At 45.9% G+C, this 15,254-nt stretch overlaps 1 protein-coding gene across 5 annotated transcripts in view; it reads left to right on the top strand.

Annotated features, from left to right (window-relative positions):
* The window catches only part of WDFY3 (WD repeat and FYVE domain containing 3), a 2,538,776-nt gene that overhangs the window by 1,319,998 nt on the left and 1,203,524 nt on the right, over nucleotides 1-15,254 (top strand). For 4 of the 5 annotated variants that reach the window (XM_069630405.1, XM_069630403.1, XM_069630404.1 and 1 more), the window contains 2 exons: nucleotides 5,558-5,793; nucleotides 7,162-7,296. In XM_069630405.1, coding sequence (XP_069486506.1) covers nucleotides 5,558-5,793; nucleotides 7,162-7,296 — 371 coding nt within the window. The remainder of the gene's footprint in view (nucleotides 1-5,557; nucleotides 5,794-7,161; nucleotides 7,297-15,254) is intronic. The other variant, XM_069630406.1, reaches the window with a different exon arrangement.

Below are 15,254 nucleotides of genomic sequence, written 5' to 3'. Positions count from 1 at the left end.
ACATTTCTGCATGCCTACACGCTCAGGCCTGGATCCCAAGGGTGACATGGTCTCCCAGCACTGACAGGCACAGCCTTCTGGTGCTGGAGCCCCTGTGAAGGTCTCTAACCTTCTGTTTGATGTTGTGGGACAGCCCCTAAGAAGTACCCCCTTAGCCGATGAAGCCCTTTGTGACAAAAATGTGCCACATCTCTGATGTGGATTGCAAATCCATACCCTTTGGCATTGGAGCCATGGGCTGCAGGGAGGAGAGGGGCTTCCCAGAGGAATTTTATGAGGAAGGTGAGGACATTCAAGCACAGTCCACAGACCCCCAGAAGGCCATCGGTCTTGACACCTCCCCTGTGCTGGATATTCTTCCAACTCCAACTCCGGGTAAACCTCAGGCGTCCTTGCAGAGGTTGATGACAAGGATGCTGATAACCCTGTTATCTGCCCCATCCTGTCTGAAAGTCCAATTTGATGACTGGCATTCTGGACGAAGGGCCCACAAATGAGACCTTACTGCAGTTTGACATAGCTGTGGATGCTCTGGTGTTAGAGATAGGACAAAGGCCTGACTCTACACCTGCTGTTGACAAAGAGCTGGCTGGAAAACATTTTTCACTTCATTCAGGTTCAGCTTTTTGTCCACCCATGCCTACCTTGAGAACTTAGTTGTTCGGGCTCCAACAGTTAACTTGAAGACATCTGCCATTCCTTCTCTTCCACCCAACAGAGCAAGAAACTGGATGCCTTTGACAAGAAGCTGTTCGTCTTGGGTAGCCTTGCACTTCAAACAGTGAATGCCTCCTGCGCCATGACAACATTTTCTTTAAGTCTTTGGTCAGCAGTAGCCAACGCATCCAAGCACATCCCTAAAGGGGATCTGAGAGAGGGGTTTCTGGCAATGAGGCAAGACAACATGGAGGCTTTCATGCAGTCAGGCCTAGACACAGCTAACCGTGAGGATGCTCCATAGCCAGGAGTATGGTGGTGCAATGTCGGGCTTTGCGCAGAATGTTCAGGCTGCCTACTGGATATGCCCTTTGATGGGCAGAACGTGTGTGTGTGGCCTGGCCCGATGATGCCGCATAAGTGTTCTAGTCGTCCAAGGTGATGGCATATTCTGTAGGGTTGGCAGTACAGCAACCCTTTGGGCCATTCCTCAGGGGTCGGGGCTTTTGCCCTTCTACCTCCTACGGTCCCCATGGAAGAAGCCAAGTGGCCCCTGGGAGACTGGAGGGCAGACACTTCCCAAGAGAGAAAAGGCAGAGGTGCCTCTAGGGGTGAAGCATGAGCGACTGCTTTCTCCTCAGCCAACCAGGGTGCGAAACCTCTGAGGAATTCTACCACTAATCCTCTGTGGAAAGGATAATTTCCCTGTTCGGCACGAAATGGTCTCGCACTAAATCAGTTGCTTGAGCTTTACAGGTCATTCAGCAGGGTTACTACCTCCCTTTCCTCCAGTGTCCTCCGGACCACTTTCCTCCCTCCAACGTCTCGCTCTAGAGCCTGTCCTCTTGGAGGAGGTCCACCAGATTCTCTTGAAGAACTTGATAGAACTGGTGCTGTGCTCAGAACGAGGCAAGGGCTTGTACTCAACTTATTTTCTGTTTGTGAAGAAAGACTGTCACTTGCGCCCAACTCTGGATCTAAAGCTTCTGAATCTGTACTTGTGAAAGAAGAAATGAAGATGGTAACTCTAGCCTAGATCCTCCAAGACCTCAATCTGAAGGACTGGCTACTGTCACTGGACCTTCAGGATGCCTTCTTCCATATGCCTATTAATCGCAAGCATAAGGAAGTACCTGAGGTTCATTGTGGACCGAAATCACTGGAAGGTCAGAATCCTGCTGTTCAGTCTTTCTTCGGCACCCAGGGTTTTCACCAAGCTGTTTGTAGTGGTAGTGCTCGCCTCAGGAGGGAGGGTGTTCATGTCTTTCCCTACTTGGGCGACTGGCTCATCCAAGCTTGCCCCCGGACCAGATGTCTGCACATCTGTTCCACACGTGCAGCCTATTGCAGATCTTAAGCTTTTCCCTGGATTTTAAAAAGTCCCATGTTGTGCCGTCCCAGTCTCCTCTTGGCCTGCTGCATTCTGGTGGTTCAGAAAGCCTGGCTGTGCATAAGGTCAGTTCAGTGCCCCCTCCGTTGTTAGTGGTCTCAATTTCATGGTCACATGTCAGATCTCCTTCAGGTGTCGAGCAGAGTTGCTCGAGACCCTATGTGGTGGTCTTTGAGAGACAACCTACTGAAAGGGGCATTATTTTGTCAATCCTGGCTGCTGGTCAGCTATGCATCACTGACCGGTTGGGGCACTCCTGTCATATCTGCTTGTGAGCAGACTGGTCTCCATCAGTCTATGGAGCACATCAACTTGCTGGAGCTGAGAGCAATCATTCTGGCCCCGGTTGCCTTTCTCCCCTCTGATGAGCAAGGCAGTGCTAATCTTGATGGACAACACAGTGGCCATGTACTACCTCAACAAGCAAGCGAGGGTGGTGAGTGGTCCGTGACACTATGCAGAGAAGCAATGCAACTGTGGTTCTGGACTCTGGAGAAAAGCCTCTCTGTCGGCTGTTCATCTTGCCGAAAGGGAGAACGTCACAGTGGATGCATTGAGCAGACTGACTTCGGCCTCCCACAAGTGGAAGCTCTGTCAGGAAGTTTTCTCCCACCTAGGAACTCCTCAAGTGGATCTCTTTGCTTCTAATGTGAACAAGAAGTGACAATTGTTCAGCACCACAGAATTTCTTTGACTGGGAGCTCTGGGGGACACGCTGACTGTCAAGTGGTCTTTCGACCTTTTTCTGCGTTCCCGCCAATGCTGCTGGTTCTCAGGAGGTAGTGCCTATTCTGGTCTACATTTGTTCCGATAGCCCCATTCTGGGCCTGGAGAACATGGTACCCGTAGTTGTTAGAAATGTCTATCTGCCCTCCCTGACTGTCTTCTGCGGAGAGGGAATATGCCCTCCCAGTTGGAGGGGTGATCATCCCATCAGAACCTCAGCAGCCTGAAACTTTGTGCTTAGCTAATGAGAGGCTGAGATACAAGGGGTGGGACTTATCGGAAGACGTCATGGATGTACTCCTATCAGCTTGGAGGCCTAGGACAAAGTCTATTTATGCCTGCAGATGGTGTCCATTTTCAGCTTGGTGCTAGGAGAGCGATCTGGACTATCCTGTTGTTCATCTCCTGTTCGGATTTGTTTTGCTAATTTTGGGCCAGTCGACCCTGCAGATCGGCACTGTAAAAGGAGTACCTCACCACTATTTCAGTTCTTGCAGGGTTTGTGGAACCATTTTCCTCTGTGCCATTTTGTGTTTCTGGGATGGGTTTGAATTTGGTTTTCACATTCCTTATGGGAGATTGGTTTGAGCCCCTCCATTCCTGTTCTATTAAGTTACTCACCCTTAAGGTGATTTTCCTCGTCACCATTACTAAACGGATGAGTGAGAACCAGGCGTTCTGTTAAACCTTCCTGTTTGGTTTTCTCCAACGAGAAGGTAACATTGAGACCATCGTTAGTTTCAAAAGTAGTCTCGGATTTCCATCTCTCTCAAAATATCCATCTTCCTGTGTTTTTTCTTCTGCCCCATCCTTCCAAGGCAGAGCAGTGGGTTAATCGGCTGTACCTGGTACAGGCTCTATGCTACTATGTCTCTATGATTTGGGGACATCTGGCAAGATGACCAGCTTTTTAATCTCCCTTGCCAACATCAATGAACAACAACACTTTAGGCCTCCGAATCCTCTTAACTGAGTGGTGGTATCGATTTTAAGAGACCAATTGGTGTCCATTTCAAGGGACACGAGGGAAGCAAGAGAGCTAGCAAAACCTAGAGGCATTTGGCCATCTCTTCAAATTCTGTACAGCATTTCTTAACCTGGTCTAATTGACTCTACGATCACACAATTTTAACGAAAGCCAGATTTAATTGTCTACCACTTGGAGTGATAGCTGTTTGGACAGTTGATTTGGAGGGTGATAACGGTGGGGCTTCTACGGAGGACCTCCTACATTTATGTATTTTTTAGCCCGGCACATGATCACATTCGGCCAGCTAAATCTGTCCCTCTACTTAGAGCCAAGAGGTTTGATTAATGTCGGGTTGCACTATTGTATTTACTAATGGTGGATTCGCCTCTGGTGGGATGGACTATGCTAACTTTTCTTAAGCGTTCCATGAAGTGCAGGAGTTCTTTTGGTGGCTTTCATGCATTGAAATTCTCTTTTTAGTAAACTGCTAATCTGATTGAATGTTTTATGTACTATTTATTCTTGCATCATTATTATATTACTTGTGATCATTTCTTCTGAGTTTTATGGATATTTGTTATCCGAATAAACAGATTATTGACTAATAACTTTTTGTTGGCTATGCTGGTGCACATGCTGGCAGGGCGGTGAGCAAACAGACCCTGACTAGGTGGATTATTCTCTGCATCTTGGAATGCGATGGTTAAGGATGTGTCTGATGGTCTCAAAGCTCATTCTACCAGAGGGATGATGGCCACCTCTGCCCTTCAGAGGGGGTCCCTGTCCTGGACATCTGCTAGGCGGAAATATGGGCTTCACTGCACATGTTCACTAAGCATTACTGCTTGGATTGCGTTTCAGGCCTGGACTCCCATTTCAGCGAGCAGTCGTACTGAGTTTTCTGGTCTAGGTGGTGTCCTTCCCCCAATTCCCCTGTTCAAGATCCAAGTACTGCTATGGAAGTCTATCATAGATGAGAAACCCGTGGGAGGAAGGAATCCATTAGAAGAATACTTTACTTCTGTCTTGGTCATGTTATTCCTGTTGGATGTTCCTCCCACAGATTCTTCATCGTCCTCCCTACCTGCCCCTCTGTGTAGATAGCTAGTACACCATCAGTTCTGCCATTCTTCAGCGTAGAATTGCTAGGGAAAAAGGGTGGAACTAAGGTCACAGGGAGCAGCTGGTGGCAGAAAGGTGTCCGAAGATCAGCTACACTGCGGATAGGTTATCATAGATTAGAGATCCATGGGACGGAACATCCTTCAGAAAGAACATTTCTGAGAGGTGTGTGTGTGTGTGTGTGTGTGGTTGTGTGGTTTTGTTTTGTTTTTAGTGTGCGTGTGAGGGGGGAAAGAGGGTAGGGGGAAATCACCCGTCATTTAGATTACCACCTAACTCGTGATGGGGCCCTCTATATATTTAGCATGTTGCTATCAAAGAAGGTCATGCGTAAAACAAGGTTTTAAGCTAGGCACCCACATACATGTAAAGGCATAATGCTCATCGTGTTGTATGACCTTGTACAGCCTACTTAGTTGCTTTATAGTTTGTATTTTTGGTAGTATGCTTTTGGTTTGTATTGTCATGAAAAATCTATAATAAATGTTACCTTTCGCATGATGACCAGTTTGCATGGATTTAAAGAATTATCAGTACAAAATAGAAGGAGCATACACCATTAATTTTAGCATGTTAATATGAAATGTTCAACTGCTTTAATGAATTACAGTACATTTAAGCAGTAAATATTAGTGGTTGTCAATTTTGGGAAGTATACATTTTTCACTTTGTGCTTTTCTCACCCATTTTAGGATTTAACGTCGGCCGAAGTGCTAGTGGCAGATCCACACTTAGGGAGATTAACCGAGATGCCTGTCATTTTCCAGGCTTTGCTGTTCTTCACTCCTACCTCCCAAAGCACACAAATGTTCCTGCCTTGTATTTTCTGCTCATGGCACTTTTTCTGCAGCAGCCAGTCACTGAACTGCCTGAAAACCTGCAGGTCAGTGCACCTGTCACCAGTGGCCGAAGTAATCTGGGCTGCCAGGTAGGGATATTCCTGCAAGGAATGAGTTTGATCGTGTTTTACTAACGCCTAAAAGAACTAATTTGATGTCTAACCCAAAGTGAAACCAACAAGATACGTTGACTTTGAAGCATGAAATTGGATGTATACAGTCATCCCACAGAATCTCACCATAATCACCCTGCAATTACACACTTGCACATTGCAACATTATTGAAACTTACCTTCTGTCTAGCTGCATCATGGGATGTATTTATTGCTTAAGTGGTGCCGGAGCAAACCTCTGATTTATTTTTATTTTTTTATTTTTTGGCATCTATCCGTTACCAGGCTAAATTGGGTTTGATCACCATAGCAAGAGGTACAGCCTTCACTTTGCGAACACTGTAATCAAGGCAGTCAAAACTCTTAACCCTGTTAGTGTTGGCTGATTTCTATCGGCTGTGTTTTCAGATGGACATTAATATGAACAATGTGTTGCTTCGTTTGCGGTCCTACTTATTTCACTGAAGCTACTGCGTTACTTTACTTTGTGTTTTTAAGTGAAGTTCGTGGACTAGCTTTGAAACAGCCACTCATCCACCATTTCATCCCTAACCCCCCCTCTTCCCCCGCCTTCCCTCCACCGCAGTCACTGGTTAGACACCCTTTATCTGTTTCCTGAAGTTGAAACAAACCCGACTAGTTGTACCCTTGGCATATTCAATCATGATGTGATGAGTTTGGAGTAGATTTTAGGTTAGGGGTTGCAATAGTATGCAAGAGTGTGGGGAAACCCAGTAAGTACTGATAACGTGAAAGGTTGACATAACACAACAACTACCCTTTGCAAAGAAAATATGCATTTTATTAAAAGTGCTTACGCTACATAAACTAAGCATCAGAATATTAGGGATATATTTGCACAAATGTTTAAGTAATTCTTTGACTCATCCCAATGAGTGTATATAACTCTATTTTTAAATTTGATTAACTTTATGCAAAATCAATCTCACATTTAAAGAAATTTGATTTTCTACAATGCCTCCAGAAAACAAATTCTTATCAAATTGATTTTGTTTTGTCTGCTGAAAATATCAGTGGGAACGTTTTTTTTGGTGCATTTCTATTAGTGAGCTCACCACACACCTATTGTAACAAACCTATGTAAATGAAAACATTTAAATGCAACATGTTTCACTTGAGATTAATTATGAATTAAATAAAGCAATTAGGCCATACCTTCTGAAACATATAATTTTGGAGGAAGTAGCCCTCCCTGTTCTAATAATGTTTGGCAGACATTTGATGCTGAAGAATTACTTAAGACCACCTCTAGAAAGTAGCTGTTGCAGCTGCTGAAATGTCCATACGATGTATAACTCCAACTCTTTATGGTCTTCCTCACAGTTTGACTTGGACTCCATATGGAGCTTTATCTTTGGAGTTCCTGCTTCAAGTGGGACTGTGGTATCTTCAATCCACAGTGTTTGCCAAGAAGCTGCCTTGTTATTACTTGCGATGCTCCGCACTATGCTGAATTCAGTAAGTATGCCTCACCTACAAAATGTATTCTTGTTTGCACGTTCCCACCCCATCTTCCTGCATTGCACAGCACTATTTGTCTCTCTATACTAGTAGTTGTGGCAATGGCACTCTACTCCACTTCTTTGTCTTATGCTCTTTCTACTTCTTGTTTTTATGCATGAACATTCCTCAAACAAGACCACAGCACATTTTCTAAATCCTCTCCAGATTTTATTTAGTTTTTGAAATTCTTTAAAAATGGATCCCAGACATTTCATATGTTGAAACGCTGTTGTGCGTGTTCTTGAAAATACAACTTCAAAGCACAGCAATTACAGGCTCAAAGAATAATTTGAAGGTAATACGAAAACATGCTGAAAAGGTTCCAGGCTTTTCTTAATTTATATACAGAAAGACTGCCTAGTTCATTGAATATAGAGGGAAACAACACTTATGCACCACTTCATTATAGTTCTTAATTTATGTATGGTACGTCGGCATCCTGGAGATAAGCAACACACTTAAACTTTTTAATTTTGCAAAAGCGACATCTTGCCCTCAGCCAGAAACTACAGAAGCTTTCAAGTTGAGTGAAGCTCTTCCTACAGCTACTTGTGTTTCTTATACTGGTGTCCATCCTCCTTCTTCCAAACCAATTTGATGAGGGTTGCTCGGACGTAGTGAATAATATTACAAAAAGCAATGGCAAGCAAACAAGTGGGCGCAGGAGCTCATGTGCATTCGGTGTCTCTATTCCCATAACATACACACTGGCTGTCTCTACATCAGTACTTTCCCACCGCTGTTGTCATTTCGTGGCCAACATACATTTGTGTATTCATTTTCTTGATTTTGTCAGTATTTACCACACCACCTGCATTTGTTTTTTTTTACCGCTGTGTTCTATTCAGTTTATTGCAGTCTGTAGTTTTTGGCGGGCATTTTATAAAGTCTGATCAGCACAGTCTGTGCATTCTGTGTCTAGAGCCAGACATCCCCTGTCCCTTATATGCTATTTTTCCCCATTCATAATCAGTTATTTTTATATACATCAATTTTGGGCTTTTCCGCTCTGAAGGGTATTCAGGGCACACTGAAAGGAGCAGAATAGGTTTGTGAAACCACATGCTATTCCTCTTTTATTTATACTGGCTGCCAGACTTTGTGAAAGTAGTACAAAGACCAAAAAGTGATTGATTGGATGCTTTGAATTAATCTTGACCACTGGTGTTTCAGCTGGGCAGTTTACAAATCCGTCATGGTTCTGCCAAAAGTGGGAGCAATCTTTCCCAAGCTGCTCTGCTTTGCCCCCTTTGCATCGGAACACAGACAACCCAATGTTTCAGCGTTCACCTGTGTTGTTTCCGGAGACAGTACATCCAGGGAAATTTCTCCATGAAACTGCCTGGCCTGGTAGCCCGTAGGTGTGTGTTTTGCGTCTTTAACCAGGATGGCTCTAGAGGGACCAGTCGTCGTGAAACCTACCATGCTGCAGATCCAGCTAGGGCCTGTGACCATTAGGTTTTTTCTCATGCATCCTCCTAGTGTTGCATATACTGGGGCATGCCTTGTGGTGAGCAACTGATCAGGTTCTGGGTGTCCCAATGATTGGCTATCGGGGGATAACGTGGGCAAGCATGCCAACTTATAACTTACTAACTTAACAGGTACTTTCCTCGGCTTGGCCTCAGTTTGAGTACTCAAGACTTGCTGCACGCACAGGCAACATCACTTTACATAGGACTCCGATATTAAACGATATGCTAACAGTTGCTCCCATGTGTGAGCATGATTAAGTCAGAGATTAGCGCATCCTTTGTAGAAAATCCTTAAAAGAAGGCAAACCACCCCTTGATCCCAGCAATTTCAGAGGTGAGGGGGTTTAGCATAGCTCTGCGTAGATAGAGCACTAAGCACATTTCTTTCAATTACAGTGGATATTCCCATGGATGAATTGATTCTGCCATTTAGAAGTTGTCAAGAAGAGCATGAGGTTATTAGAAAGTCCCAACAAATTCCTGTGTTTGTTATAAGGCACAATTGCATAAGGCATTTCAACATTTTCAACTTTCGAAAAAAATTTGCTTATTCATCAATCAGTCATGCGCTGTGTCTTTGAATAACAGTTTTAGAGAAAACATATGTAATTAGCAATTGAGACCTTGATTACTTTAAGATTAAAAAATGTAAAAAAAAATCTGGTGCAGGTACAAGCACCATGGCGGGGGCCTTTGCATACAGACCTCGGGGAGTCTTGCTCCCCCCTGGGGACAGCACCCATCCCAGATTACATGTCGGAGGAGAAATTGCAGGATAAAGGTTGGTATTTGCTTCTGGTCTTACATGCAGCAAGTGCACTGTGCCACTATTCTTGTGGCTTGATTGTTTATGGTGCATATTGCTGCACATCCATAAACTGCCATCCTTTTGAGAGGGAGATTGGTGTTATTCAACTGCTGGCTTAAATACGTTTTTCGAATTTTTTTGTAAACTGTACGATGTGTCTCCGAAATGAATTCCAGTAGCCCTGTCTCTGGTTCTTTACTGATAAGGGGACTTGCATGTGCAGATATGTGGTGCTGTTCCAATTGTTTCCTTCTACACTTCTCTCCTGATGACAACTTGAAAGGGGATAACTGTGTCTGTTTCTGGAAGCGCTTTGGCTACTTTGGATACATTTATGTTTATAGGTGCTCACGTGGCAATGTGTTTTTTGAACAAGAATATTACATGGGAAAAAGACTGACGAGCAATCTCATTTGTGGGTACAATTCAATTTTAAGAAATATTGTGGCTAAAAGGGAAGCAGACCCCCGTGGGTAGTAGTTGTGGGAACAATAGTGGCCTTAAAACTATTCTGAATAAAGGAACAGGGGAAATTGAAGAAATTGAAACAACCAGGCCAGGGAGAAAGGAGGCAAGTGGTGGGATGTCAGTAACCTAGGGATGGGAGGTGGGGAGAGAAGTGACAACCTGGAGTAGCGAGGTGTGTGGTGTAATCGTTGGGACCAACCAAATCCAGCCAGGGTGACTTGTGTTAGGGCCTAGTGGTGAAGGGGTTGGCACAAATTGGACCAGGCAGTAAGTGAAGAGGAACTTAAGGGAAGGAAGCAGCTGATGCCATCCTGCCATTGGAACCCGCAAGGTGAGGGCTAGTCTTTGATTTTTGTGTTCATCACACAAAATTAATTGGCTTCAGGCAGTGTATGCATGGATCCAATTCTTGGACAACTACCTCCTACGTAAGATGTATCTAATAGTATGCTTACAATTCAAATACTGTTACCATGCTTCTGTTTTTCTACTAAAACGTCTGCATCTCCCTGGCAGGCACGTGCGTGTATTTGCAGTGCCAAATTAAATGGTACATTTCACAACTGTGGTGAAATCGAAGCAGTTAGAATGGCGTAACGGCTTGTACACAAGGTAGCAAATCCCAAATACATTACCAATGTTTGAATGGGGTAATGTCCATTGTTGTATCACTGTGTCTCAAGGAGCTAAAGTTGGGACTTGAAAAATTGCACCGAGAGGGAGCGAAAGTTGAAGGTGGCCATAGACTGGGCATTAAATAGGAAGGTTCTTGACTGTTCAACCAGTATCTGGCTCTCCTTGCCCACCGCATCGCCGCTCTCTGCCCTAATTTCCAGTGCTATGCGGACGATACCCAGCTCATTTTCAGGCTACCCTCAGCCTCCCCCTCTCCTTCCCTCATCTCTGACTGTCTGTCTGCTATCCAAGAATGGTGTGCCGCCAATGACCTCTGCCTTAATGCCAGTAAGACTGAGATTCTACTCATCGGTACTCCCACTCCCTCCTTCCCTGCAGCTCTCTGGCCTGCCTCCCTTGGCCCCCTCCCTGCTCCTACCTGCAAGGCAAAAAACCTTGGGGTCATCTTCGACTCCACACTCTCCTTCTCTCCTCATATTTCTGACGTCGCCAAGAGGTCACACTACCAGCTGCACCTCCTCAGAGGTATTCTTCCCTTCCTCTCCTTCCCCCAGAAGCTCACTGTCTCCCGAGCCCTGGTTCTCTCGAAGCTGGATTACTGTAACAGCCTCTATCTTAATCTGCCTGCCTCCACTCTCCGCCCTCTGCAACTCATCCAGAACAGAACTGCGAGACTTGTCCTTGGCCTCAAGCCCAGGGACCGTATCTCTCCAGGACTGAAATCTCTACACTGGCTCCCAGTGGCTGCGAGGATAAAGTTCAAAACCCTCTGCATTGTCCACAAGGCCTTCTGGGGCCTGGGTCCTAAAAACCTTCAACTCTCTCTTCCCAAATATCTTCCTCCCCGAGCCCTTCGCTCATCCGCCTCCAACTCCCTCATGGTCAGCCGCTTCTCGAAGCAACGAGCTGGGGGTAGATCTCTCTCCGCGGCAGGGGCCTCCCTCTGGAACAGCCTTCCTGCCTCCCTGAAACTTGAGGAGAACCACCTCCGGTTCCGGAAGCACCTCAAAACCTTCCTCTTTGCTTCTGCTTTCTCTCTCCCTCTCCCCTGCTGAACAGCTAATTAATTCTTCACTAAACTGCACTGATCCTGCAACTGGACCACTCTAAACTGCCTTCGGTCCTGGTCCCAGTCACTGATCCCCTGGAACCCCTCTGCACTACGGGACTGTCTCTGTATCCCTACAGCCGCCCCCCTTCCCCAGCACTTGTTCTGCACTTACCTTGCACTTGCCACTAGCTGGCCCTTTTTTATTTATTACTTCCGCCACTTACCTTTACTGCACTTCCCCCCCTCCCCTTCCCCTTGCACTTTTACCACCTCCCCACCCCTGCACTTGCGCGATCTGAATGACACCTGGCCTAGTAGGATCGTTTGTTTTGTCTCCCCTTGTTCCTCCCCTCCCTGCCTCGTCGCGCCTTGAAACACCTGTGTATAGGCGCGTTACAAATACCATATCATATCATATCATATATCATATCATATAGATGAGGATCATGGAGAGGCAAAGTAAAGAGCTCCATTTTGCAAGGTAATGTGTAGTTGTGGGTCCAGAGGGGGGGGGGGTTAACACATGGATTTATTTATTCTTTGCATGGCAAGCTATCCAGTTTGGTATCCGTAGAGGTGGGTGTGATGCTGGAAATGCATCAGCGGGACAGGGCCTCCGTATCCTTGTCCTTTATTGCTTTATCATATATGGCCTGTCTTGTTTTCCGCGCAGGAGTTCATGTGGGACTCCTGGCGGTGTGGCTTTTCCTCTTTTTGTTTAGGGAACAGAACCTTGGGATTCCTTTATGGCACCCATTGGTCAGAGTACAACCCTGTACTCGTAGTGTATGTTTTGGGCACCTGTGTGTGGCCCACAGAGCAGGGTATGGGCTGATGGCAGCTCCAGGCTGAATTTGACGGGTGCTCTGAGTGTCATCCATTTTGGGGATACCCAGGCCCTAACATTGGAATCAGTTGATTCTTGATAGGAAACAAGATGGCCCCTTTGGCCTCTTGCTTTCTATCGCCTGTTACCTTATTTTCCCAAAGTCCCGGGAAGCCCTGACTCTGTCCCTGCCCCCTGACTGGCTGTTGGGTGGAAGTTCCATATATGGTAGTGTGGGGAAGTCCAGGCCAGACTGGCTGGAGCCTTCCCAATGACTATGTTGTGGGTTCGCCCGTGGGGTGGGACCTGGGTGAACAGAGTGTATGACGAATATGCATTTCATGTTATGGGTGTTTAGTATCTCTTGTGACACACAATGACTGAGACAGCCCTGCCCGAAACTGGTATGAATGCAGTGTGGAGTGCTGAATGGCAGAGTGCTTGTCCGATTCCATTCAGTGTTGAGTGTCTGGATGGAGAAGAATGACCTGAATGCACAGTGAGCCTGATGGCTGCCTGACTGCATGAATGCCTTTCTGAATGATTGGTTGCCTGAGTGTGACCCAGCAGAGTGAATGAGAGACAGAACAGTATATCTGTGGGCCTCTCACTGCTAGAAATTGTTCAGAAGCTGAAGTTGATACTTGATGCTTAACCTTGAAGCCCACTGGAAGAATTGCTGCTGCTGTCCTTCGCCAATCTGAAAGCTGCTGTGCCTTCAAGGAACTGATCCAAGAGAGGACCTGGCGAGGAGACCACTCCCCGAGCTACGAGGAACGATTGTGCACCAGCTGACCTTTGCCGAAGCACCATGGAAGTCAGTCCTCGAAAGGTTGCCAACCGGAGACTGGGACCGCTGCGGAATCACGAAGCGACGCGCCTGGACATTGAAGTCCGTAACTGTCGACGACCGCCGTCACCGACCAAAGCAGCAGTGCTCCTTTGCCTAAGGACACTTTGAACGAAGGACCAAAGTTCTTCAGTAACTCTTTGCGGCAACAAACTATTGTCGTCGAAGGTGCACCGCACGCCTCATCTTCGCAGGATGTCCACGACGAGCAACGCCAGGACCGAAGCTGCTACCCCGACGCCGTTGGTCACCTTTTCTTCGTGGGATCTCGACGATCCGTGACTCCTGCCTTAAAGGGGGTCACTCAAGACGGATCCGTTAAGGACCCAGCGTTGAACTCTTCTAAACTAGGTACCTTTGGGTGGTAGAACCTCTATAGATGGAGATAAGACTCTATTAGACAATATATGAACTGGGCTTATGCTAGATCTTTATTTACAGGTTGCGCAGGTGGGGGGGGGGCAGGGGATCCTCACACCAAACTGTGTCTAGGTAAATGGGACACAGCATTCTGCCAATTGTCTAACCACGTGGTTTCCTTCTAAGTCTGTGGTTGATAACTTTTGCTATATTGATTTGTGTGATATTTGAACTGTCTATAGTTGGTGCATTTCAATGGAATCAGAGTAATGGTGGTACCACATAGAAACTGTATATATTTACCATTTTAGATTAACTTGAGCACAAAGTGTGTTATTGTGTACGTAACAAAAGCCTTATTTATATAAAGAACTGTGTTGTCACTAACATAGTGCGTGGACATTCCTTTGTGGGTGCTTGGGGGCTACACTGTACTTAAGAACCAGCCCGCATCACCTCCTGAGAGCTAGGCCTTGATTGCTTGCCCACGTTTGACCAAATAGAGAATCTTGGCTCGGATCCTCTGTGCCTCTCCTCTGCCATATAGAGAGCAGGAGTACATGTACCCCCTTCAGTCTTTACAGTGGGGGGCTAAGCAAGGAAGATTGTGCTGGGTGTATTTAACAAAGTGTCAATTTTTCCCACCCCTGATTTCCCCCACAACATTAATCAAAATGAAAAAGTATGGCGCAACATCAGATCTATTTCTAGAACATTCAAATCCATTACAAATGTCTTGGTTTACAGTATGGGAAAGCTTTTATGCAAGCTTGGTTTATGGAATTGCTGTTCCCTGTCTTTGACAAACTCATAACAGCAGAACCAAACTTTAAGGAACTTCTGATAGGACCCGGCTGCCAGTGCACATACCTTCTCCATGGCCAAAACGCCCCACACCTTTACCTGCCACCGTCGTGCCAATTTCCATATCCCAAGTTTGGGCTAGTGTCATTCGGTCAGCAGTCAGTCAATAAGTGTGTGAGGGATGTTACCATGGCTCCACTAGCAGCATACAAGTCCTCTGCGATTGCACCAAACAAAATCACCACCGGGGAAGCAGGCAACATCATCCCTGTTATGTCTTTGATATGCCCCAGTATTTCTTTCCAAAAGAACTTGGCTTTGGGGCAAGTCCACCAAATATGTCCAAGGTCGCCCGTGGTGCCACAGGGATGGGAACTGCAAGTTCATTCTATGTATACGCTGTGGAGTAATGCCACATATAGCAGATTTGATATGATGATTCCTTAATGGTCATGCATTTAGAAGCCTTTTGAGCCCTTCTCCAAATCTGTCCCCATTCTTCCTCTGAGATGGTAATGCCCAGGTCCCTATCCCATCAATTCTATCTTTAGTTTGTGTCCTAACTAATAAGCGGTAGAGCCACAAGAAACCCTTCTCCACCAATCCATCTCGCATAGTCCACTCAATTCTCAGTG

This window comes from Ambystoma mexicanum, chromosome 6q, assembly GCF_040938575.1.
Source record: "Ambystoma mexicanum isolate Mex_15411 chromosome 6q, UKY_AmexF1_1, whole genome shotgun sequence".
Lineage (NCBI taxonomy): Eukaryota > Metazoa > Chordata > Amphibia > Caudata > Ambystomatidae > Ambystoma > Ambystoma mexicanum.
Note: the sequence above shows the minus strand (reverse complement) of the source record. Positions and strands in the feature narration are given on the sequence as shown.